The sequence below is a fragment of the Sparus aurata genome, chromosome 17 (genome assembly GCF_900880675.1).
Source record: "Sparus aurata chromosome 17, fSpaAur1.1, whole genome shotgun sequence".
Lineage (NCBI taxonomy): Eukaryota > Metazoa > Chordata > Actinopteri > Spariformes > Sparidae > Sparus > Sparus aurata.
In genome coordinates this window covers 37,739,347-37,765,462 of record NC_044203.1, presented here as the reverse complement: position 1 = coordinate 37,765,462, position 26,116 = coordinate 37,739,347, and the positions used below count along the sequence as shown (strand labels likewise).

Sequence of the window (26,116 nt, the reverse complement as noted above, 5' to 3'; positions counted from 1 at the left end):
CTGTATTTATTTCTTGGTTCCTTTTGAATGTCATAGTGGTTATTTAGTCATTTCTTCTTTATTTTGACTCTCCTGGTCCTCCGTATCTCAGCTGAGAGGCCGGAGAGCAAACCTGTGGAACCAGCCGTGATTGGCTGAGTCAATCAAAGGTAATGTTCCCAACACAAACTTGTCTGTAATTCTTTTATATGAATCAGTATGAAACATTCTGTTTATATGTTCACAGTAAAAGTCTTAAAGGGATAGTTAGTGTTTTTTGAAGTGGGGTCATATAAAGTACATATCTATAGTGGATCTGTTTCCTGTAATCAGCGATCAGCGCAGCCTCAGTTTGGAGCAGCAGAGAGCCGCTCCAGCCCAGACGCTCAGCGCTGTACTGCAGTGAACGGGTCCAGAGAAAAAGAGAATTTAACCACCTAAAACAATCTATATCAGTTCAAGTGTACGTTGTATAGAGAGAATTCACAGCGCTTCACATCGCCGTCAGACCACCCTTTCTTTTGGCACTACATTTTCTGAACCGTAGAACCTCCGTATCCCTACGCATTATCTGCAGCTGGGCCTCACACTGTATTTCGCTGCTCGCAGATAATTAATAAAGCTGAGCTTATAAAGTGTACTTTATATGACCCCACTTCAAAAAACACTAACTATCCCTTTAAGACTTTCAGTCTAAACATCTGATAACGAGCCGATGTGTTCATAATCATGTGATCTGTAGTTTCATGGATCTGATGTAGTTTTCTTGTTTCCAGTGAATCCTGAGCCTCACTGTGTTAATGTGCTGATCACAGCAGCACCTGGTGGAGGGCGGAGGAAGTGCAGCGGACGTTAAACGAGCGAGACGATGGAGAGTTTATATGCTGTTTATTGATTATCAGACAGAAGATCAAAGTGAATCTGAAGGCAGGAAACTGTGATGATGTCATGAGGACAGGATGATGATGATGATGTCATTAGTTTAGCTGTAGGCGTCTTTCTCAGTCTGTGATTGGCTGGATGGTGCAGCCACTGGGAGAACAGGGGTCAATGTAGGCTGGACAGGCTCCGCCCCCAACTCACCTGAAGAGAAGAATACAGGAATTTAATGATTTTAGTGAAATTAAGGACAGAAGAAGAAACAGAGTGGAGGTGGACTGAATAGAGTCTACTGGACTCTTCTGGACTCTACTGGACTCTGCTGGACTCTACTGGACTCTGCTGAACTCTACTGGGCTCTTCTGGACTCTACTGGGCTCTACTGGACTCTACTGGACTCTGCTGGACTCTTCTGGACTCTACTGGACTCTGCTGGACTCTACTGGACTCTTCTGGACTCTACTGGACTCTGCTGGACTCTTCTGGACTCTACTGGACTCTGCTGGACTCTACTGGACTCTACTGGACTCTACTGGACTCTGCTGGACTCTTCTGGACTCTACTGGACTCTGCTGGACTCTTCTCACCTCTCAGCCTGGTCAGTTTTGTTCCCAGTTGGTTCCAGAAGGAGCAGGAGTTCTGACTCAGACCCTGACGATGTCGCAGGGCGGGGCTTAGCTCCAGGTAGGTGGGCGGGGCGTCAGAGGACTGGACCTGCTGCCAGCGGGGAAGAACTGACTCCGCCCACATACGAGATGGGTTCGGGTCCCTGAGAACCCAAAACAGGAACAATGAACTTGAGTATGGAAAGCTTTTCTCATTGATCAATAAATGAAGCTGAGTAATTGATTATTGTTGTCTGACCCGGTCCGGATGAAGCTGGAGACGTAGGTCATCATGGCCAGAGAGAGGCGTCGATCAGAGGGGGTGAAACGCTGAGAGCTCATTGGATGATGAGGAGTCCCAAACACAAACTGAACGTCCAGAGGAACAGACACGTCAGCCCTGCACAGGAAACAGTCATCAATATAAACACTGATCAGTGGCGATCAGAACACAGTCGTCAGGGACGATGACATCATGTATGAGTCGTCAGTACCTGTCGTGAGCGCTGGAGGCCGGCTGGTGGTACAGGAAGACGTTAGCTTTGCTGTTAGCCCAGTGGCTAACCATCTGTAGACTGGGACAGATGATGAACAGATCTCTGCCACACACACACACACACACACACACACACACACACACACATTATCATCGTGCAGTGTGTGAGATGATGTCACAGTAGATTTATTAATAGTTATTAATATAAAGTACAACTGTGAAACATGAAAGTCAGAAATGACAATGTGTCACATTTAATAACTGAATTCATGGATTTATTATGTTAGATGGTTTATAAACATTTCTTTAGTCATTTCCTTATTTTTGGTTTTGTCGGGTTCAGTCCTTCATATCTGAGCTGTCACAGCGGAGACCCAACCAGTGACGTCCAGCTGTGATTGGCTGAGACACCTGTCCATCAAGGTCTGGCTGTCTGTCATCAGTGTGTGTCATCACAAGGTGTGAGCGTGGGTTCTGACCTGGTGGCGTTGTTGAGTGCTCTGGAGAACAGGTTGTATCCAGCAGCTGACGGGCTGTGATCCAGAGAGTAGAACCAGGCCGCCGCCTCCTTCAGCACGTCACTTCCTGTGGCTCCTCCCAGCGAGCGACTCAGAGCCTCGTAAAACGCCGTCTTACCGTCCGCTCGACCCTGCAGCGCCTCAAAGTCCTGAGAAGACGACCACAAACATTTAGAACTGAGATTCTTTTTGTCATCGATCTCGCTTCAACGCTCAGTCAGTCTCCAGCTTCTCCTTTATTCCAGAGTTAAAATACATTTTCAATCCTTTATCACCCCAGAATATAATCAACAGATTATTGATAAGGAAAGTAATTGTTAGTTGCAACCTTAATGAAAAGCTTTCGTTCACACAGGATGAACACAGACACTAGCAGCAGACTGTCTGCGTGACCTCTGACCTTTATCCTGCGAGCTCGGTCGATCAGGCCGTCGTGTTCAGATGTTCCCTGCAGCAGGTCGACTCTGTGGAAGGACTGCGAGTCGGACTGACGGACCGGAGACCAGGACTGAAACGGACCGCTGACGGCCAGCAGCTGACACACACACACACACACACACACACACACACACACACACACACGCACACACACACGCACACACACACAGGTCAGACACACTTCCCTCTTTCAGACCTTCATGATAAGATCCTGGACTTGAACTCTACCTTTGTCTGAGCAGCGTTGAGCGTGTGAACGGGCGTCGCTCTGAGGCAGGCGGCCATCTTGTCAAGGTCAGTGAGGTCACAGCCGAGCTCTCGGGCCAGATCGACCGCCTGCTGCCTGGAGATGGAGGGAGTCTGAAGCAGTGATGGAGAGAAGACAGAACCGCCCTGCAGGAGCAACAAGAACAACAGCAGAACTATGAAGTAAACACGGTCTGGTCCAGCTGAGTGTCAGCTGACGGCACATCGGGTCGTCAGAGCAGCTCAGTGACTGACGGGAGGAAGAGGAGACTGAGAGGAGGAGATGAAGGAGTTCTCACCATCAGCATCATCCGCTGGAACAGAGGAGAGGAGGAGGACGAGAGGTGAAGGCTGGTGATGTCAGCACCACGTCGCTCCGCCCCGACCGTCACTCTACTGTTGTCTCCGCCCACCAGAGAGATGTGGGCGTTAACCCAACGAAGCACCGCCTCCTGGTCCGACAGACCGTAGTTACCAGGGAGACCAGGTGAGCCTGCACATACAGTATTGATTAATTAGATGTGTCTTCATTTATTGATCCATTTCTTCATGTGTGTTCTCACCTGTGCTCAGGAATCCCAGCGCCGCCGTTCTGTAGCTGGCTGTCACCACGACGATGTGACCCGCAGCAGCGAGGGTGGAGCCATCCAACAGGCCTGGGCTCTGATTGGCTGAAGGGTTGAAGAAGAAAACCAGGACTGGGACACGCCCCGTCTGACACACACACACACACACACACACACAGGTCAGCTGATGACATCATTGTCCGTTATCAAGTCTGCAAAGTAACTAAAATAACTAAAGATGTCAAATAATTGGAAACTGTTTGTAAAGCAAAATACCAAACACAGATTTTCTGTTATGTGATAATAATGTGAATATGTTTTGATTGAACACGAGACATTTGATGACATCACCGCAGACTGTCATGGACACTGAAGCTCACCAGAGCAGCAGGAGTGAAGATGTTGAGGTAGAGACAGTCCTCACTGGAGGCTGCAGACTCAACGTCACCGGGCTGGATACAGCTGGGACTGAAGACAGGCAGGCAGACAGAGGCATCAGCAGAAGTTTTATAATCCTTTCAATGATTCATCCAAGTAGTCATAGTAACGGCGGGTAGTTACCGGGGTTTGGAGGCGTCCCAGGTTCCTGTCCAATCAGCTGGCTGAGCTGCTTCAAAGCGGAGTGATCCTATTGGAGGATGGGCGTACGGGACTCCCAGGAACTGAACCACCGTCTTCCTGTCTGAGCCAAGGGCTGTTTCCATGGCAACACCCTGCAGCATCCCATGTCCCGGGATGGAGACGGATGTCACCGTTGGCAACCGCTCTGAAGAGAAAACAGACAAGTGAACACAGCAGGAATCAAAACATTAACCCCCGCTGTGATTGGCTGATCAGCTCACCTGTCCTCATGTACACCTGGGGGGCGGGCTCTCTGATGACCAGCCTGCAGGAGGAGGCGGGGCTGGATGAGCTGGGGGTGGAGCTTAACCCGCAGGCTGTGGTGTCAGGGTAGAGGACACAGCGAGTGGCGGACTCCGCCTCACTGAGCGACACAGCAACACAAGACTCCGCCTCCTGACAGGCTGAGACAGGAAGTAGAGGAGTATGAGGTGCCAGCACTTCCTGTTTGAACTTCATCACAAACTTCACAAAGAGTGGTTACCATGGAGACACCAGTTTCTTGTCTTATCACGGTCAGAGGTGATGTCACGGCTCAGGTGGATGACATCAAACATGGAGACAGAAGGGTCGACGAGAACTGACGAATCAGAGAGGAGCGTCCACTGATCCAGAGACACTGAGACACAAAAGTACAAGTATTAGGAAAGATGTAAACACAGATGTAGTTTATTAGATACTTGTTGTTGTTGTTGTTGTAACAGTACTAACACTAGTTACGGTTGTGCTGCAGTCTCACCGTTGTTTGTGGTCGGCAGGCTGAACGGAGGACAGAGAGCCGGAGAAGAACTCCACTGATTCACTGAACACACAAACGGGTCACAGCTGGTTACTTCATCTGTGTGTTACTACACTGTGTATTTGTACAGTATGTGTGTACTTGTATGCAGTACCGGGTTTCTGGTACCAGCCGAAGGGTTCAGGTGTGGTCTTCACCACAGACGGGCTGCAGTCCTGAGTCCTCCAGGACGTCAGGTCGTCTTCACCACAGGTCTGAACCCCGAGACTGATCAGAGACAGACACACCACGTCTGACCCGCCTGCAACACACACACACACACACACACACACACACACACACACACACACGGTTTGATTTAATTACTGTTAAAAGTCATTAAAAATAATTTATATGAACAGATCAATCAGGGGACAAAAACACAGTTACCATGGTTACCTGCTGATTTGGTGTCTCTGACGAAGCCGATACCACGGCAACAAGGATCCTCATCACAGCGCCGCTCACAGTCCATGAACCTGACACACACACACACACACACACACACACCAGGTGAGTTTATGAACATTTCTTACAAACTTTCTGCAGTGTTTAATAATGTTTCAACAACCAGGGAAGGAGAAACTTTATTACTGTACTAAAGTTGTATTGATAATTTGCAGCATCAACATGTCACTGCAGAATGTGTAGAGCAGTGAAAATACAACATTTACCTCCACCGCTTCATTGTGTGTGTGTGTGTGTGTGTGTGTGTGTGTGTTACCCCTCAGACAGCGGTGTGTTTTCTCCCAGACTGACTCGGCTGCGTACGGAGTAAGAAACCATCTTCTGGAAGGAAACTCTCTCATAGAAACTCTTGACTGGTCCGGACAGACTCACTGAGAACAACAGAGTGGTTCGTTAACGTGATGATCGATTAACACCTGCTCATCGTCTCTGTGATTGGAAGTCGCTCCTGACCCTTCTTGCTGTGGGTGTTGCTGGGTGTCCTGTCCAGCAGGGGGCGACAGGGTCGTCTCAGAGGTTTGTCGTACGCTCCACAAACTCTGGTGTCGGGAAACAGCGAGCAGCTGAAGAAACCCGCTGAGTCAGCGTCTCTGAGGTCAGCGATGGAGCAGAGCGGCTCCTCGTCACAGCCTGAAACACACACACGCATCAGAACATCTGTCATCACAACACACACCCGTTCACACACTCTGTGTATATCTGTGTGTGAGACATACGTGAAAGACACCAGAGCAGTGCCTGCTGGGAGTTGTAGTTCTTCTTGTTGAGCCAGAAGGAGAGAGAGAGGAGTTTCCTCTGAGGATCCACGAGGACGTCGTCTTCAGACAGAGACTCAAACTGCTGCTGCACTGACACTGAAAACACACACACACACACAGTTACACACACACACACACAGTCACACACACACACACACACAGTCACACACACACACACACACAGTCACACACCCCTCAGTATTTTATCTGACAGCTTCGGTCACTTTACAGATGACGACTGTAAATGAAGCACATTCTGGGAGCTGACCCAGTGAACTTGTTCAGAACCTGTGGATGGACGTTGCCGGTTTAGTTTGAGTAAAGTTTGATTGTTTGTGTTCTCTCCTGTTATCATCAGTGACGAGGCTGCTGTGAGCTCAGTCAGTTACTGTCCCGGTCTCTTTGTTACTGTTCTGTAATCAGATCTGGTGTTACATGCTCCCTCGCTGCTGGCCAGGATGTGTCGACGCGGCCGGTGATTGGTTTACCTGCCAGGTGATAGCTGTCTGGCTGATTAGAGAATATCCAAGGCTGGCTGAGGTATTCTGTTTTTGATTTATGTTGATCTGATGGGTGCGGTAGTTCAGTTTTCGTGGCTTCATTTCAGTCAGGTTTAGTTGTTTTGTTGGGTTATGGTAGAGGGTTAACCCCAGTTCTGACGGCCCTGGTGGGTTGGTCTGGGAGTCTGCTCTTATTTTGGCCAGACCATCAGTTTGTTTGATGATTAGTGGATTAATAAAATTAATCTTTGTTTAAAGTATAACTTGTTGTGTGAGACCTCAGTTGAAAGGGGGGGACGTCGTAACACTGGAGACTTCACAGCTCTTATAAAATGCATCTTGTAACAGTGTTTTTCTAGGTGAACCTAAATTCTACATGTTTATAATCATTCATAAATCTTTACTGAGACTGTTAACTTCACATAAATCTTAATTTCCAAACAGTTATTTTGAGAAAGAACATGTGCAACACGTCCATATTTAAAGTTGACGAGAGACTTGAAGAGGCTGATGAAAACAGGTTTTAAATCTACTTTCAATTTGCCATCAGAAGCTGAAACCAGTTCAGAGATGATACGAACCGTCCAGAGGAGGGCTGAGTTCTGCTGCTGCACAGGAAGAGGAAGTAGGACCATCAGCTGCTGACTCAGCATCTGACAAACAACAACAACAACAACAACAACAGTGAGACACAACAAACACTGTGAATCATCATCATCATCTTCACTCTGCTGTCTGGTCCTGCACGATGCATCTTCAAGCTGTGCAGTTGTTGTCATTCTCCAACAGTCCACCAGGTGTCTACAGTCTGTACCTGTCTGCACCCTTTACCTGCCTCCCTCCTCTTGCTGCTTCTGTGTGGACCTGATGTCTTTGTCATCATCATATGATAAAATCTCTGATCCGAGTATCTCCGTCACTTTCCTGCTGACGATAAAGGATGCATGAGGTGTGTGTGGGTACCTGTGTTCAGGTAGACGGCCTGGAAGCTGATGATGGAGGCCTGGTAGTCCTTCTTGTTCTTGCTGTCAGCTGGCAGTGCAGCATCAGCTGGAGAGAACAAACAAACATGAGACAACAACAACAACAACAAATCATCAACAGGAAGTAGACGCTGGCTCCTCCCTGACTTTATTTCAACGTTGGTCGTTTGATTTCTTACTGATGGTGAACTTTTGTCCTCCGAAGTTGAACACGAAGCTCTTTTGCTGCTCGTTGTAGGTTAGCCCCGCCCCACAGATACGATTGGCTGTTCCCTGTCCAGTCACATCCCAGTCCTGGTCACCACACATCAAGACTGACGGCGCTCTCAGCCAACCACAGAGCAGAGAACCTGGAGGAGGAAGAGGGGGAGGAGGGGTGAGACGCAGAGCTCCGCCTCCGATCAATCTTTCATTGATTCACCTGTTCATCAAATCACTTATTGACACTTGCTCACTGTCTCCATGGTAACTGACCTCCATTCAGGCTGTTCTGGTTGAGGATGAATCCGTCGCAGCAGGTGTCGCGGCTGCAGCCGTCCTGACAGAAACGATGAGCGTCAGAGAGGGAGGTCCGTGTGGAGGAGAACACCTGAGTCCTGAACACACCTGAGACCGCCTTCAACATCGTCATCCTCTCAAAACTCTGCTGCTGCCTCGAGGAAAACTCCGCCCCTGAACACACACGCACACACACACACACACACACACACACACTTGTTGGACTGAACTGTGATGAGTGTCTGTTTGTCATTTTCTTAATGTCCCTCATGTGGTTGCTGTGGTTACCGTACCTTTCTTCCTGATGACCAGTAGATCTGAAGCTCCGCCCCTCACTCTCAGAGCGCAGCTCAGCGAATCATAGAGCTCGGCCTGAGGATTACCCAGAAACCCACTGGTCTGAAAGTAAAGAATTAACATTAATGAGATCAAACAGTTTAACAGATATGAAGAGCCTCATTAATAATTATAATAATATACTTCATTAAATATAAACTCATGGATCGTTAATGACACAGGAGACTTTTAAGACAAAATAAATAAATCATATTTCAAACAGAAATAATTAAACTAATTGTTTCATATGATTAATATCATTTTTTTCCTGTCAGTTTGGTGAAGTGCTCTAAATACTACACTACCCATGAGCCTCTGCGGCTGCTGCTTCGGTGCCAAAGTCTAGCATAGAGGTTCATCGCCATGGTTACCTGAATTGGTCCTGAACTGATCTGGAATCAATGTGAACGCGTTAATCTGTGAAGCTCTGTGATGGCTGTTTGTTAGTGAAATGCACCCTGGGAGTCGTAGTTGATTCTCTCCGTCAGTTGTCCATCTTTATTTATATATTTCTGATTTCATCAATGGACCAACTTTTACTTCTCAGCCAACCATAAAAACTGAAGTGTGGAGTATTAAATACTCCTCAGCTTTTCTCTTTTTTAATGCACAAACGTTTAATACTAAAACTTATGAAAACACTTCTGTTTCTAATTATTCAGAGTTGGTTAATTTACTGGGAAACTGTTTAATCAGTTTAGATCCAAGTGTGTGTGTGTGTGTGTGTGTGTGTACCTGCTGCAAGGTGTTGCAGTGTGTGTGTGTGTGTGTACCTGCTGCGAGGCGTTGCAGTGTGTGTGTGTGTGTGTGTGTGTACCTGCTGCGAGGCGTTGCAGTGTGTGTGTGTGTGTGTGTGTGTGTGTGTGTGTACCTGCTGCGAGGCGTTGCAATGTGTGTTCAGTGTGTGTGTGTGTACCTGCTGCGAGGCGTTGCAATGTGTGTTCAGTGTGTGTGTGTGTGTGTACCTGCTGCAAGGTGTTGCAGTGTGTGTGTGTGTGTGTGTGTACCAGCTGCGAGGCGTTGCAGTGTGTGTGTGTGTGTGTACCTGCTGCGAGGTGTTGCAGTGTGTGTTCAGTGTGTGTGTGTGTGTGTGTACCTGCTGCGAGGTGTTGCAGTGTGTGTGTGTGTGTGTGTGTGTGTGTACCTGCTGCGAGGCGTTGCAGTGTGTGTGTGTGAGTGTGTGTGTGTGTGTACACCTGCTGCGAGGTGTTGCAGTGTGTGTGTGTGTGTGTACCTGCTGTGAGGCGTTGCAGTGTGTGTGTGTGTGTGTGTGTGTGTGTGTACCTGCTGCGAGGCGTTGCAGTGTGTGTGTGTGTGTGTGTGTGTGTGTGTGTGTGTACCTGCTGCGAGGTGTTGCAGTGTGTGTGTGTGTGTGTGTGCGCGTGTGTGTGTGTGTGTGTGTGTACCTGCTGCGAGGCGTTGCAGTGTGTGTTCAGTGTGTGTGTGCTGTACAGTTCACACTGAGTCTGTGTGTTGAACAGCGCCACATGGTGGCAGGTCGGCTCCGCTGCACACGCTGAGAGAGAGACAGGAAACACACTGAGACCTCTGACCTTTGATCTCACTCTGAATCACATTAATCATCAAATCACTGCAGATTAATCTTTGTCTTTTTAGACATTTACAGCAGAATTAAAGCAGTTTATATCTTTGAGGAAGTTGTTTTGAAGCTGCATCAGTCATACACTGTGTGTGTGTGTGTGTGTGTGTGTGTGTGTGTTACCTCGGACACAGGCTGTGAGGTCGGAGCTCATCGTTTTCAGGACTTCAGCATCTTCAGCATCGACGATCACATCTGATCCAGGAACAGCCTGAAACCTGCCGAGAACTGCAGCGCACACACACACACACACACGCACACACACACATTAAAAATCAATCTAAACTGATAGAAAGGCTGCTTCCTGATTGGCTGCTGAGTCTTCACCTGAGCACTCCTCATCAGTCAGAGGCTTGTCACTGTTGGTCCAGTCAAGCTCCTCCCCCTCACTGGTGACACACCTCCACATGCCGGACAGGAAGTCAGGCTGTGCTGGCAGGAAGTCACCTTGCTCTGAACAGCGCAGGCCCCGCCTCTGACACCTTGTCACACCTGAAACACACAAACAAACCAGAAGCTGTGAGTCGTTGAGTTAATTGATGAGACGCTGTTGTTTTGGTGCTTTAACTTCAGTGAACGATCTCTTTCTTCTTCCTGTAGACATCAGACTGACTCACATTGATTGACAGATGACGCTCCAGCAGGTGAGGAGCCTCTGGGACACTGGTTGCAGAAATCCCGCCCCTCTTCATCCTGATAGGTTCCCTGAGGACACAGAAGACACGCCCCCTCCCTGGAGAAACTCCCAGCAGGACAAACAACTGTGAAAACAGACACAGAGACTCTAAACCAGTCTGTCAGCTGACTCTACAGGACCAGCACTGAACGAACAGAACCCGACTCACCACAGCCGTCACCCTCACTGTCCAGGTGGTAACCACGGGAACATCCAAAACTGGGTGTTGTCACGGAAACCAGGTCAGGTTCTGATGTAAGCACGGAGCGGACATTTCCCAGAAGTCCCCGAACTCCCCCAACAAGTCTGGACTCATTCAGAAACAGACCTGACAAAACAAATCCAGATCAGAACAAAACCCAAAAATAACTTAACAAACACAACTTCCTTTCAAGTGTCAGTGTTATTTGTCTGAACCTGTCTCTGCTTACCAACGTCGTGCAGGTCGGGGAGGTCAGAGGTCGGGAGGTCAGACAGGTGAGCGGTCAGTGTGACCGTTAACTGCAGCATGTTGTCGCCGACACACTGCAGACGCACCGACGAGTCGTCACACAGCGACACCGAGCGACCTGATGAGGGAAGCTACACACACAAATATAACATTTCCTCATTTTAACTTTTACACTGAACCAGTATTCACATTTCAAATTCAAGCTCCTGTTCCAGCAAAATAAATAGTTTTTGAAAGAACTTTTAAAAATACAGCACATCATGGTTCTGTGTGCCGGGCAGCATTTAGTATCAGGTCGTTGGTGAAGGTGTAGAACAGGACAGTTCACCTGTGCAGAGCAGAGCCCCCTGCTGGTCATCTCACTGAACAACAGAGACTGTAAACTGCTGATCTGAGAGCAGGACGACGACAACGACCAGAGCTGAGAGGACGACAGCGACTGTAGAGGCTGAGAGACTGCACACACACACACACACACACACACAGTACAGGATTAACCAACATTAGCAGCTTACAAGCTAAAAACTAAATCTGACAGAAATGTTCATTGGAAACACGTTTTCTGATAAATTTAGTTTGTTGGTCTTAATTAAGATTTTTTGTCTGCATGGTTTGACGTGCGGCTTGGTGACAAGCTAACGCTAGCTTAGCTAATCAAATCATATATTTATGGAGGTTTTTTACTTGAGCTGAACTTGTTTGATGTTTGACTTTTGGAGGATTAACATCAGTATCGGATCTCTTACTCTGACAGGCTCCACTCAGCAGTCTGCTGTCTCCGACCCATCGTAGACTCTCAGTCTCACACAGGAAGCTCCTGAAAGGAAGTGAGTTCTGGTAACCATGGTGACAGATGAGATCGCAGCTCTGACGACCATTAGCTGCTGGGCGGCACACCAGTGCACCATGGGTAACGGCGGAGGCGGGACAGAGAGGACCTGGAGTGGAGGAAAACCAATCAGCAGCCATCTTGCAGCTGATGAGTCGACGCTGCAGTTCCTCTACTGACCACTAGATGCTGCTGAGGTCACGCTCACAAACCACTTCCAGTCAAATTTCAAAATAAATCAGAAATCACACACTGAAGCTCACAGAGGAGGGTGCTGTCACTCACGGTCACAAGACGGTGTCTGTCCCGTCTGTCGAGGCGTTCGGGTCCCACCCACTTCCTGCCCATCATCAGAGGTGCACCAACAGGAAGTGACATCACACTGCAGTGGGAGGAAGGAGCCGTCGGGGCGACACTGGGAACTCTGCAGCTGACACCAGCTGGGACCTGAACACATCACAGTTTAACAGTTAAGTCTGAAGTGTGACAGTGAACACATCACGGACAGCAGTGTGTGTGTGTGTGTGTGTGTGTGTGTGTGTGTGTGCGTACATGTCAGCTGGCCTGCAGCGCTCCGTGTCGCCGCCTGTATCGTCTCTCCAGTCAGAGGGTGCACACACCAGCCTGCAGCGCCGCCTGTCTGCAGCACCGAGAAACGACCGTCCTGAGAAACACGCAAGTAAACACAAACACTTCATGAACAAAATGAAAATAAGTAGATTAAAAGAAACTGTCAACCTGTGTTTCCTGCAATCAATCAATCAATCAATCAATAATTGTAGATAATAAACAGTCACAGTGTTCCCACCTCCTCACACACTGGTTTGTAAGATGAAGCGGTGGTGTGGTCAGATCCTTTCATCCAACCAGAGAGCAGCGAGTGAGCCTGAGCTCTCTGACAACGAGTCAGACCTGCAGGAGAGCACACACACACACACACACACACACACACACACACACACACACACCACACACACTCCATTTATGAAAGAAGAAACATGTTTTTGATCTAAACATGTCACATTTTGACACTAAAGAATAACCCCTTTTTAGATAGAAAAGTCGGCACATTTGCTCCAAGGTAAGGGCGGCAATGTGCCGGCCTGTCTTTCTAAAACGGAGGCGTAATATTCCTCCTTTTCCAAAAGCCCTCTGAGGTAGGCGTAAACATGTGACGTGACGTGAAGCTGGAAGTTGGGCTGTTAACAGTGACAACGAATATGACTTTAAAATAAGAGCTTTACATTGCACCCCATTGGAGTTTAGAACTGGGTTCTTAGCGGGGGGCTTTTAATTTGAAAGTAGCGACCGTCCTTAGCTTGCCGGCACACCCTGTACCCTCCGAGGCGGAAAATCAGCGGATCAAAACAGACGCCCAATTTGCCGCCCTGTGTCTAAAACCGCAGACCGAGCCGTCAAAAGGACGGGCAGATCGGCGACTTGGTGCTGTCTAAAAACAGCTAGCAACAACAACAATAGCCTACTTCTTTGTCCCCGTGGAGAAAGTCCCCAGACTCCCTTAACAAATGTGTCAGTTTAGTGAGTTGTTGAGTTGGAGACACTTTATAAACTCTGTGAAACTCTGTCTCTGACTCATTCTGCATTATTTGGACCTTCTTGTGAATTCAGCAAATGTTCTACATGAACTTCTTTCTGTCTCTGAGTAGAAACATGGAGTCTGTTTGTCCCACAGTGTGTGTTACGTGTTGTGTGTTGTCTCACATTTGGGCAGCTGCAGTGAGCGGCTGGTCAGTGAGTCAGGGATGTACTCTCCATCTTCATCAACACACCAACACTGACCTGAACACACACAGAGTGATGAAGACTCGTCAGTTCAGAAAACACCAATAAACAAATCTCCATATTGTATAAAGTGTGTGTGTGTGTGTGTGTGTGTGTGTGTGTGAGACCTGTGCTGTGGTAACACTGTGTGTGCAGCCAGTGTCCGTCAGCGTCACACTGTGGAGTGAACGGCTCGTATGAACGACGCTGAGGAGGCAGAAACATCTGGACAGCTGAAAAACAACAACATCACACTTCCTGTCAGAGTGACATCAGCAAACAGGAAACACTGAAGCTGTGGACGAAGACGGATTATTATTATTCATCTGCTCTCTAGAGCTGCAATGATTTTTGGACTAATTGCACTGGTCTGTGGTACAGAATCTACATCAGACTGTGACTCACTGGAGAAAGCGGCCAATCGCAGAGCAGCTTTGGAGCGGCTCAGCAGCCTATCAGAGATCTGCAGCTCCTCCTCTGATTGGCTGGTCTGGAGCTCCTCTGGGGTGAGACGCAGACCTTCAGCCAGTAGGAATCCATATCCCAGAGGAAGGTGGGTGGAGTTAGAGAGAGCGATGATGCTCTTCACTTCCTGTCTGAACGCTGTGACCTCGGCCAACGCCTCCGAGCACCGACCTGTAAGTTAGCATCTGGTTACTGTCGCTAACAGGTTAGCATAGACTGCTGATTAAAGAGGACCAGGCAGCTCAAATGATTCCGTATTGTATTTATTCTTTTTTATATTGTTTTATTTTTCAGCTCAACATGTAGCTGATGGACATTCAGCCAGTGCATTAGAAGTCTAAAACCTCAAATCTACAGGTGAAAACTGTCCTGCTGCTTCCTGTTATTTGTTCCTGATGTCATATTTTACTCTTCATTATACATCTAATTATTACAATGTGACAGTCACAAAGGTTAAATATTAAAATAAGTAAAATAACTTCTGTAGCTCAGTTACATCATCATCCTTGACTTGACAGAAAGCAAAGAATCACATGAAGCTGAAATATACAAACGAGACGTCCCGGCAGCAGAAGTGGATTTGTCCTGAACTTAGTATATAAATTAAATCTTTATGTTTCTGAGTGAATGTGAAGTGTTTAAATATCTGACCTGCAGAGGACTGAAGCTTCTGAGTCGTTCTCTCTGGACCTGAAACACAACAGACACACAGTTGTTGCCTTCTGTTTGTCGATGATTATCGTGGAGTGTAAATGTGATATTGTGACTGCTGGAGAGCACTTTGTTCAGGCTTTAGTTCCCTGCAGCTCTCTCAGCTAGTTTCTTAAATTTTCCTCAAGTTAAAAAACACATCGAAGCTGTGAAATGTCTCTGTGTCAGCCTGTTTGTGTGATATCTTACAGGTGACAGCGCCCCCTGCTGACCCAGCAGTCATTGTTTTCCCCTCGGCGTCCACACAGAAGCAGCGTGCTCCGACACACTGCAGCGGCAGGAAGTCTCCGTCCTCAGAGCATGCTGGGATGTGGATTACAGCGCCCGCCGCCATGTTTCCTTTCACTTTCAGAGCCATCGCTCGCTGTCTCTCACAGCGGGACGGACACTGAGGCTGACGACCGGCGGTACGAGACCCCGACACCTCCTGACCTCGAGGATCAACACACCAGCACTCTTCGCCCCGACACTGAACCTCCTGGAAACCACCGCTGGACGTGCAGCGCGGGACAAAGATGGCTGCCGCGTCGTCCTCCTGGTCTCCGGAGCAGGATCGCAGCAGAGGAGTCAAAACCTGGAAAACAACAGTAAATCATTTCTGCCACTAGGGGGCTCTCAATCAAAACTAATCAGAAGACGTAAGTAGTGTGGCATCATGGAACTTTATTGTTTAACAAACTGACGTGACCCGTGCACAAATATTAACATAGGTAATATTTATCTAATGCTCCTGCAGACGAGCTGATGGAGACATCTGATGTTTAAATCAAGTCTCAGCTGCTTCAGTTGTTCAGCAGAATGCTGCAACTCTGTTTTACTGTGAAGCTCCAGAACTGTTCTGTGGACTACGATACTTTGCGGGTCTTTAAACAGACAGTTTGATATTTAACATTTACTTTGAAGTCTACTTCCTGTTTCTGTGTTTACCTGGTCCAGAGACTGAGATCTGCTCAGTCCCCTCAGTGTGTGTTGGAGGGCAGAGAGGAAGGCCGGGTCCTCCAGAGCTCTGCTGACAGACTGGACCAGATCCCGGTTCTTCTGCAGACTGACTCTCTGAGAGGAGAGCCGGTCCACACCGAGAGCTCCTTGAGTTCCCACCGCCCCGCTGAAGTTAAAGGAGGCGGCGTTCTTCAGGAACTTCCCTCCAAACAGGTTTTCCTGAAGGCGAGGAGGGGAGGAGCGAGCCAGAGCCTCCAGAGCTCCGCCCACCGAGGGGAAGAGACCCTGGAGGACTTCGACCAGGTGAGACAGGAGGGAGGTCGGATCTGCCTCCACCGGCAAGAACTCACTGAGAGGCCGGAGGAGAGGGAGGCAGGAGGCCAGAGATCCACCAGAGGAGGCCCGGAATGAAAGATCAATAGGACCAGAGAAGAGCCGGGACAGAGCCAGACGACGCTGAGAGGGACAGTCAAGACCTGAACCTGGAGGGGAGAGAGGAGGGGAGGAAGAGGAGAGGAGAGGAGAGGAGGAAGAGGAGAGGAGAGAGGAGGGGAGGAAGAGGAGGGGAGAGAGGAGGGGAGGAAGAGGAGAGGAGAGGAGAGGAGGAAGAGGAGAGGAGAGGAGAGGAGGGGAGAGAGGAGGGGAGAGAAGAGAAGGAGAGGAGAGGAAGTCACAGATCTCTTTTAGAAGAACCCTGTAGGCCTGGAGGAGATAAAACAATAGTCAAGCTTCTGCTTCTTCACTCGGACTCACTGCAGACCAGGGAGTCTCCGTGCTGTCGTGTCCCAGGAAGCTCGCTCCCTGTGGGGTCGACACACCAGCACTGCCCCCCCTGCTGACACTGTCTGGAGGTGAAGGATCCTCTGCTGTCACAGGACGGGACGAAGACAGACGACGCCTCCATCGTTGCCCGTCGCTCCTCCTCACAGGGAGACGGACCTGAGACAGCATGGTGAGAGGACTTCTGTTTAAACCGGTCCAAACCAGTTTAATGTTACAGCTAAACTGGTTACAGCCACTCTCAAACAGTCCTTAGTCACACGTTTGGTCCATGACAGGTTTAAAGACTCAACCAGTTTAATTTAGGGACAATAAATCCAAATATTTACACCTCTGGGACGCATCAGCATCTTAAACCAGCGTCATTCCATTTGCACTCATTTCCATCAACTTAAACTAGTTCAGAGCGTCTGTTACCAGCTGAAACAGAGTTATGGTCCATTAAAACCAGTGTGAAGCAGTTTAAAAGTTGAGTTTACATCTGAAGTGTCCGGTGAGGGCGAGGCGGACTCCCAGCATCCTCCTCTGCAGGACTCGGTAGATGTTTGTCTGAGAGACGGAGCGACCGGAGCGAAGACCAGAGAACGCCGAGTCGTACACCTCCGACAGGAGGAGCTCCACACCTGGACAGGAAGTACACACCTTCATCATCATCATCATCATCATCATCACCATCATCACCATCATCACCATCAGTAAACCAGTTTGTTGTAGTTCTATCTGTGTGAGAACATATTTCAATATCAGACATGAACAGCGATGGACCTGATCAGTTTATCAAAAAGCTTTTTGAGGGTTAAAACTCAATTTCATAGTTAATTTTTCTTCAGAAAGGTGAATTTCACATGTTGCTTTCAATGTGCACCTCCTGAATATATCAATAATGACGTATCACTGAGTTTTAAATTACATTTTTGCATTAATACTGACAATTAAACGATTAAATCAATCATCAATATTACCTTTCTACTGATCAGTTAACCTATTGACTCATTGTTCCAGCTGTAGCAGTTGTTGTCTCAACACTAGTTTAAGATAGGTGTACCTGACAACTCAGTATAGGGGTGTGTGTGTGTGTGTGTGTGTGTGTGTGTGTGTGTGTGTGTGTGTGTACCTGTGTTCTCCAGCTCTCGGCCTCGGCTGTCTGAACAGAAGCAGTACGAGGAAACCATCGGGAAAAACTTCCTGAAACTGCTGAACGTCTCAAAGGCTTCTGGGAACCTGAAACAACACAAACACACACGATGCACACACACTGGAATACACAATTATACACAGACAGACAGAGTGGCAGACGGACAGGTGTGTCACCTGTTGAAGGCGTGCAGCAGGTCCAGCTCTCTTCTGTCTGTCATGTTGATGAATCGACACTGAACGGGGAGGAAGCTGCCGTCGTCATCACACTGAGGAGGAGAGTGAGAGGCGGAGCTGTGGAGGAGACGCCTCGACCTCACCTCACAGCTGCCTGGACCTGCAGGTCAAAGGTCAACACGTCAGACACAGTTAAACACACACTGCGAACAGAAAGGTACAAAAACCAATCAGAGCTGCTGTTTCTGCAGGTGAGTATCCACCTGCTTTGATAAAAGTAGAAACGGACCTGAGTGAATAACAGATTGTGTCCATGAATCATATAAAAACATCAGATGTGTGTGGAGCGAAGAGGATCAGATCAGTGTCTCAGCAGTACTTGTACGTACAGCGCGGAGGCGTCCCGGTCTGTCTGGTCCCGTAGAGCTCCATGCCGTCATGGTCCACACACCAACACTGCCCCCTGCTGGAGTCACACTGAACTGACTCAAAGAGGCCTGAGGGAGAACACTGCAGGACAGACTGCAGCCGGCAGGGAGACGCACCTGTACAGACAGACAGGTAGAGAGACAGACAGGTAGAGAGACAGACAGACAGGTAGAGAGACAGACAGGTAGGTAAAGAAACAGCTGGAATATGTAACATGTGGCATCATCAGTCATGTGACATGTTTCTTACAGTGAGGAGCGGAGGCGTTGCTTCGAGTCCCGACGACCTCCCGACCTTCAGCATCAACACACCAACACTCCTGACCCCGCCCACTGCACTGGACAGGTCTACACACACACACACACACACACACACACACACACACACACGCTCAGTCTTCTCTCAAGATTCTGATTTATTTCCTGATGTCGTTCTGTGGCTGCTCACCTGAATCTGCCATCCTCCATACAGTGAGGGGTGTCTCCCTGTTGCTTGGCAACAGCCACGCCCCTTAGCAACTCACATTGGCTCAGGCTCTCTGACTCCAGCTGGTACTCTGGACAACAACCAAATACAGTGATGTCATCAGTAAACAGTGACATCATCAGGAAACGGTGACATCATCAGCATACGCATTAATAAACACCATCAGCTCATCATCATCGGTGACTTGAGCTCAGTGTTGTTTTTACTGTCTGTAAAGAAAACTCCTGTACCTCCTGTACTGCCGACTGGTTGGATCAACACTTCAGCTCACAGCCGTCAGCTGTCATGTTGGTAATTCAAATATGTCCCACAAATACTCACTGGAGCACCAAATGTGGATTAATTCACCGCCAAAAGTAGTTTATTTAATGAAAACTACAGTGAGCAGGAAATTACTGAGACTTTTTAACCTTTTAAGGAACATTGATGGTTTGAGTCTGTACGTGAGGTTTGTTGATAATAAGATAATTACTGTGGATGCACTTTAAATTAAGTTACAGACAACTGAAGAAAGACAAAAACAGTTGTAACATCAACAACAGAGACATAGACAGACAGACAGGTGTGTCCAGGTGAGTCTACCTGAAGCTTTGCCCTGCAGCAGCTGTGGGCAGCAGACCAGGATGCAGGCGATGTGGAGCAGCCAGGCCATCGTCTCTGTGGTGCCACACTGAGCATCGCTGCCTCTTTATAAACCTGCAGACCTGCTGAGTCACCGTGAGCAGGACCAGCAGAACAGTACACCTTCATCCCTCCACCCTCCTCTTCCTCCTCTTACCCGTCCTCCTCGGTGCGTCTGGGTGGAACCAGGAGTCCTTCACCACAGCTCAGGAGGCCGGCAGCGAGCCGTGAAGCCCTCTGATTGGACGAGACGATCTCTGAAACACAGATGGTGGCGGTCAGTGTTCAGTGTGACGTCTGTTGTGTTCAGTACAACAGAGACTGTCTCACCTGAGGACCAGGTGAACATGTGCACCACTCTGACAGGTGGAGGAACTCTCCACCCAAACACACACACACACACACACACACACGCACACACACACACACACACACAGTGTTGTTTCTTCTGCAGGTATTTGTGTTGTATTGTGTTTGCAGGTAAAGTATTAGTTGCAAAATCAAAGAAAATCATTATTTTAACAATCAATGAATCGTTTTGCTCATTTTTCAACCAAGAAGATCAAACACTTTCTGGTTCCTGCTGGTAAACGTAAAGATTTGCAGTTTGTCTTGATCCTTTCTGACGTCTTTGGGTTTTGGACTGGTGGTTGGATGATGTCACTTTGGGAATATTTTTCACTTTCTTGACATTTTTTGGGACGATTTATGTATTATTTGTCAGGTAATTCACATATGCAACATGTTAAACTGTTGACTTGATGGCGTCGATAGTTGAACAGTCGCAGGATCACCAAAGTTATAACAGTTTATCTTCAGAAGAAGACGAATGTCTGAACCATCCTGCTGTACTGAGCTGTGCTGCCAACATGACCAACAACAGATCTTGTCTTTACATCACATGTCTACTCAGGGTTCTCCCCAGAAATTTTTAGTATAGCGGCGCACCGTCAGTCGGGGGGGGGGGGGGGGGGGGGGGGGGGGTGTGCGGGCGCTCGTCACTGTCAGTCCGCGGCGGGGGGGGAGACGCTCGATCGTTCATCGCCGTCAGCCGGGGGACGGACGGACGCTCGTCATCGTCAACCGCGGCAGCCCACAAACACCCGCTATAAAGCAGCTAACATTGTTGAGTATAGCGGCGCTGACCTAGCCGTATAGCGGCGCAGCGCCGTTGTTCCACCGTCTGGGGAGAACCCTGCTACTAATATACTGTCATCAGATACGATGACTTCTCGCTTCAAACAGTCGCCTCACAGCATCGTTTCTCTGTGACAGTCCGACATCACAGACACTGTTTCTGATGGAAATAAGATGTCAACATGACAGGAAATGATAAAACCTCTTTCTCACAGAATCTTACAAAAAAGGGAAGTCAAACAGAAACCACAGAGACGTTTAAAGCACCATCAGTCAGTGGGTCTGTGTCTTTACCGGCGCTGCTGTATTTAGATTGAACATACAAACAAGAAAATCATTAAATAAACTGTGTTGAAAAGTAAGGATGGCAGTCAGGGACAAAAAGACTCTCTGGACCTTCATGTTCATGCTGGCTGGTAAGACGTGGACTTACTGTGTTACTGTGGGAGACATTTCTAAAAACAAAACATGTCTTTACTGACAGTTTGTCATGTTAAAGGCTTTTTTCTATGAAACTAGAATCATCTCTGCAGCTCCGAGACGGTTTTCATCATCTTCTGTCTTGTGTGGTTCTTTTATTGCTGTCAGTCTGTGTTTTCTCTCACATCAGAGTACTCGCTCTACATCAACGTCTTTTATTGTTCATCAGCTGTCACTGTGTGGTGTTCTTCCAGGTGCTGTGGGTCAAAGAGTAAACTATCCACCTCCTGTTTGTGCTGTAAAAGGGTCGACTGTCACCCTCCCCTGCACCTTCACACCACTTCAGTCTGTTGATGTGGATGGAAGAAAGGTTCCGATAGAGATCGTCAGTGTCCGCTGGTGTCAGAAGCATGAGATTTGTCAGGGATCCTTCCCGACTGTGTATGACAGTGATTCAACAACCAACGACCCTCGTTACAAATATCTGGGAGACAAGAAGGGAAACTGCACTTTACAGATCACAGATATAAGGAAGGAAGATGAGGAAACTTTTCGTTTCAGAATGGAAGCTAACGACAGCAGAGGACACTGGACTGGACCATCAGGAGTGAGAGTCTCAGTCAGAGGTGAGATCATCTTATTATTAACAACATTTATATGAATATTACTGAGCATCAATGTTTGTCATCGTTTCTACAAACCACAGACACGTTGAAACGTCAGTTTCTAAATGTTCAGGTTTCTGTTGTCACAACGCCGTCCTCACGTTCTGGTGAGGTTCTTGGTTCAGGTGAGAAAGACATCACGTGTTGTCTTGACATGCCTGGTTCTGTCTCCACAAACACCAACACATCTGATTAAAACCCAGCAGCTGTAAGTCCACCAGCGCCGCCTCCACCTCCCGACATCAACATCAGGTCACAAACATGTGAGCGTGAAATGACGTGTTGTAGAAATGTAGGCGTGACACAAACGTAAAGCACCAACACCTGATTCTGGCGCCTGAGGTCCGGAGAGGTGCAGCAGGTTTCTGTCTGGATTATGGATCATCAGGACGCGATCTCATCACAATCAGAATCACAGAATTATGATTTTAAGATGAAAACTAAGATTTTAAATGTATTTTATTTCAGAGGGCGACACAATGAAGATAACCAGCTCCAGCAGTGACGGACAGGTGAGAACAGGTGAAAGTGTCACTCTGTTCTGCTCTGCACGCTGCACGTTCCACCAACTGAAGGTCACCTGGTTCAGAGACGACCACGCCCTCTCAGAGTCTGGCCCCGCCCTCCAGCTCAGCTCTCCCACTGCAAAGGATTCTGGGAACTACACCTGTGGACTACAGACCAGCACTAAGACACGCTCCGGGCCGTACAGCCTGCAGGTGGAGGCTGGACAGGAAGGTTTGTCCACCAGTTCACTCTGTAGTGACACTGATTGTTACACCTGCATTATGTAACAGTCACACAGGTTTATCATTCAGAGACCAGGAGCGCTTCATATATATCACTTACATCTCCCACACTTCACAATAACATCATGTCACATAATCTTCATCAGTCTCCTTCATCATCCCCTCAGTGCTGAAGAGAGAGGGACATCTGAACAACAAACTGTTAATGTGTGTGTGTCTCATAGAAACAATCAGTCCTTCAGTCGACACACTGCTGGTTGTCCGTGTGCTTCTCTTCACTCTGCACACCGTGCTCATCATCACTGTGGCGTCCATCATCATCAGACGGTAACTTTCACAGTGTCACTCCATGTCGAGTCTCCATGACAACGACATCATCAGTTTAAATAATAACGTGGAAGCTTGATATTTAGTGTGATATTTGAGTTCCGCTTCATGCAGCTCTGCAGTTTCTCACGGCTGTAACCTCGACCTCAAGTGTTTACTCAATATTATTTGAAACTGTCTGACTTCCTGTTTCTTTGGTACATTTTTGCCAACATAAATAAATGTAATAATCTTTACAGGATGTGTTTGAAAGACAGCAGCAGCAGCAGCAGTGAGGTGAGGAAGGTGAGAGTGCAGGTGAGCCACGACATCATCACCTCCAGATCATTCTAACACGTTCAACATTTAACCTTCACGTCTTTATTGGATTAATGAGTGTTCAGCTGTGACGCTGCTGAAAACAGATGGTTTGTCTTTCTCCTCTTTATCTCAGAACTAATGTTTGATTGACAGATCGTCTGATGAAACCAGGTCACTAACAAAGACTGTGAATTAACTCACACATTAACAATCTCTCTGTGACCTGAACAGAAACAGGAACCTGCCTCCTGTCAGAGGAAGACGATCACAGTGTTTCTATTTGAAGCTGATAAAAACAATGTCATCACTTCCTCTTCATGTCATCAATGTTTCAGCTGTTTAGCAACAGATTTCATGAGAAACGACCGCTGGTCTACAGGGTTATGTGATGTGACTGTATTTTATGTGCCTGCTGGCTGAGATCGTCTGATTGGCTGTATTCAAACACCAAACATTACCCAGACACGCAGGACTTCATTCAGCCAGCCTCCTCATCAGAAGTCTTATTGAGCCCACGTGTGAACTGTGCTTTCAAAATATTGAGCTATAAATTGTTTATCAGGATTCAGCCTGAAGCACAGAGATATTATTGTAAGCTCAGCCTCACCTGCTGCTCTGCTGCTCTGCCTCTCCTCTTCATCTCCTCGTCTGTTTGACCTCTGCTTTCTGTTTCAGCCTCCAGACTTCACGCAGCAGCTGTGACGTCCAGAGCAACAGACTGAAGCCATCGTCTCTAACTGCTCTCACACTGTGATCCAACCTGTAGACACACAGACAGGCTCTCTGCTTTAACACGTCATTATGAAGTAAATGTTGATCTCACAATGTTATCATGTAAACATTACAAGAAGATATTAGATATCGAATAATGAACAAACCATCTGCTTTCCCTGTAAACCTCTCTGTAGGTGTGTCTGCCACCAGGCATGAAGGATAACGATCTGTTTCTATTTTAGACTAAATTATTCCATTAACTCGTGTTTTCTTCTGTTATTTACGACTCGGAGAGGAAAAGAAACGATCCAGCAGTCTCTGCTACGACACCAACAATGACCCCCCGTGGAAACACAAGAGGGGAGAAGTTGTCTGTGTTCACTTCAATTTGATTTACTTTGATTTTTTAAATTGCAATTAATAATAACATTTTAAAAACTCAAGTGAAAATCTGTATCTTTGAAAAACCTTCTGTATTTTCATCACATCTTTTCTGTCTGGACATGATTTGATACTCAGAGACTCTTTGATCAGAAATTTGACTTCTGACACTTTTATTAACTTTTAATTAAAATGTACATAACTTTCTGATTATTTCCAGGTTTATGTGACAATATTAGAAGTTTTACATGTGGCCTCAGATGTTTGGACCCTCCTGTTTGTGTCTGCAGTGAATCAGAAGATTGTAGTTCTCTGTCTACTGTTCTTTGGTGGTTTAATAAATAGTTTGAATGAATGAATGAATAGTTTAATTTCGGTTACATCATCATACAATACTCCTTAATTATTTTACCTTTCAATGTTTTTTTGAAACTCAACAGCTGTCTACAGTTTCAATTCATCACTAAATCCATTCCATAATTTAACTCCTAAAAATTAAATGCATCTATATTAAACATTAGTTCTCACTTTACAAATTTCAAAGACACACAACCCTCTAAAATTATAATTTTTTTCCTCTTAATTAAAACAATTGTTGAATACAGGTGGGAAGACTTTTACTCTTTACTCGAAATAGTATTCTAATGTTTTTATGTATACAATGTCTAAGAATTTTAAGATGCCAGACTTTAAAAATAATTTATTAGTGGTTTCAGATATGAAGCTTTATTATTCTGATAACTCTTTTCTGGAGTTTAATTACAGGGTCTATATATGTCCTGCATGTATTTCACCAAACCTCAACACAATATGACATATATGGCATTATAAGTGAGAAATACAATATATGCAGACATTTCTTGTTCAACAATTCCTCTGCTTTGTAAATAATACCAAATGATTTAGAAAATTCATTTTTAATATAATCTAATATAATATATTATATATATAGTTACAGTTCTTAAACACATTTATAATATTTCTATCTGGTGAAACACATGAAGGCTCTGATCTGAATATTTAACAAGATGAACCTAAAGTTAAAATAATACAAAACTTTTGTTTCATTCATGCACTGTTTTATACTTTCTGTCAGGCTTCTTGCACTTTACAGAATTTTGTATAATTATGTTTTATAATATTTTCTATCATGCCATGAAATAATTAAATACTTCTGCTTCTGAAAAATAAAACATGATTTGTTTCAGTTGTTCGCTGCTCACCAGATTCAGTTATACAAACTGTGTATTTAAGAGTTTATGTTCAAATAGAGAACCATGTGTGGAAAACAGACAGCCAGCTTTAGCTAACTGTTAAAGAAGGTAACGTTACAACCTCTGATGCTAACAGCACAAACAGCCACTCTTCCTTGTAATTAATTAATTACTGATAATAAGCTGAACTAGCAGATGATCACAGACCGACGCTGCAGTGTTTAACTCACCTTATCCGCAGTCTTCTCTGTCCTGGAGGTGGTTAAAGTGCTTCATACAGACACCTGTAACATCCCGCTGCTCTGCTCTGACGCCATTTTATCCATTTGACCTTCTTCTCCCTTCTGAACGTTTTCCCGCCATCGCTGCTAGCTTACTGTCTGACAAAGACGAGTTAGCTTGTACGCACAGACTAACGCTAAGCTAACCTGCTAAACGTAGCTTGTTTGTTAAAGTGGCG

At 46.8% G+C, this 26,116-nt stretch overlaps 2 protein-coding genes across 5 annotated transcripts; one reads left to right on the top strand and one right to left on the bottom strand.

The window, feature by feature from the left end:
- Positions 1-850: 850 nt before the first annotated feature.
- Positions 851-24,094, bottom strand: LOC115567326 (thyroglobulin-like). Of its 3 annotated transcripts, none has more exons than XM_030393781.1 (51): positions 23,955-24,094; positions 19,907-20,006; positions 19,711-19,832; positions 19,090-19,198; positions 18,892-18,989; positions 18,603-18,758; positions 18,214-18,373; positions 18,017-18,123; positions 17,382-17,525; positions 16,876-17,061; positions 16,111-16,604; positions 15,373-15,757; positions 15,124-15,162; positions 14,413-14,643; positions 14,136-14,240; positions 13,948-14,025; positions 13,034-13,137; positions 12,778-12,889; positions 12,511-12,672; positions 12,143-12,334; positions 11,725-11,852; positions 11,377-11,527; positions 11,115-11,273; positions 10,887-11,030; positions 10,597-10,761; positions 10,393-10,497; positions 10,076-10,185; positions 8,627-8,732; positions 8,310-8,507; positions 8,015-8,185; positions 7,816-7,902; positions 7,434-7,505; positions 6,311-6,448; positions 6,048-6,224; positions 5,851-5,965; positions 5,526-5,605; positions 5,242-5,388; positions 5,088-5,150; positions 4,833-4,967; positions 4,570-4,752; positions 4,289-4,493; positions 4,108-4,195; positions 3,725-3,875; positions 3,461-3,654; positions 3,144-3,308; positions 2,878-3,012; positions 2,439-2,626; positions 1,958-2,062; positions 1,723-1,863; positions 1,446-1,627; positions 870-1,062 (listed from the first exon to the last, which is right to left on the bottom strand). In XM_030393781.1, the coding sequence occupies exons 3-51, from the start codon at positions 19,778-19,780 to the stop codon at positions 962-964; spliced, it is 7,221 nt and encodes a 2,406-aa protein (XP_030249641.1). In that variant the 5' UTR covers positions 19,781-19,832; positions 19,907-20,006; positions 23,955-24,094; the 3' UTR covers positions 870-961. The 3 variants fall into 3 exon arrangements, with proteins under 3 accessions (XP_030249640.1, XP_030249641.1, XP_030249642.1); XM_030393782.1 differs by having other exon boundaries at positions 19,711-19,824; XM_030393780.1 differs by lacking the exons at positions 19,907-20,006; positions 23,955-24,094 and having other exon boundaries at positions 851-1,062; positions 19,711-19,780.
- On the top strand, positions 21,169-24,801 carry LOC115567327 (uncharacterized). Of its 2 annotated transcripts, XM_030393783.1 has the most exons (6): positions 21,169-21,302; positions 21,561-21,932; positions 22,440-22,709; positions 22,945-23,047; positions 23,287-23,344; positions 24,023-24,801. In XM_030393783.1, exons 1-6 carry the CDS (start codon positions 21,251-21,253, stop codon positions 24,047-24,049), a joined length of 882 nt encoding a protein of 293 aa, XP_030249643.1. In that variant the 5' UTR covers positions 21,169-21,250; the 3' UTR covers positions 24,050-24,801. The 2 variants fall into 2 exon arrangements, with proteins under 2 accessions (XP_030249643.1, XP_030249644.1); XM_030393784.1 differs by lacking the exons at positions 22,945-23,047; positions 23,287-23,344.
- The last annotated feature ends 1,315 nt before the right edge of the window (positions 24,802-26,116 follow it).

Coding starts and splice junctions, on each gene's coding strand:
- LOC115567326 (XM_030393781.1), bottom strand. CDS start 19,780: ATGGCCTGGCTGCTCCACATCGCCTGCATCCTGGTCTGCTGCCCACAG. Junction 17,526..18,016: donor CCGAGAGCTGGAGAACACAG/GTACACACACAC, acceptor CTTCCTGTCCAG/GTGTGGAGCTCCTCCTGTCG. Junction 10,186..10,392: donor CCTCACAGCCTGTGTCCGAG/GTAACACACACA, acceptor TCTCTCTCTCAG/CGTGTGCAGCGGAGCCGACC.
- LOC115567327 (XM_030393783.1), top strand. CDS start 21,251: ATGGCAGTCAGGGACAAAAAGACTCTCTGGACCTTCATGTTCATGCTG. Junction 21,303..21,560: donor CTTCATGTTCATGCTGGCTG/GTAAGACGTGGA, acceptor GTGTTCTTCCAG/GTGCTGTGGGTCAAAGAGTA. Junction 23,345..24,022: donor TGAGGAAGGTGAGAGTGCAG/GTGAGCCACGAC, acceptor TTTCTGTTTCAG/CCTCCAGACTTCACGCAGCA.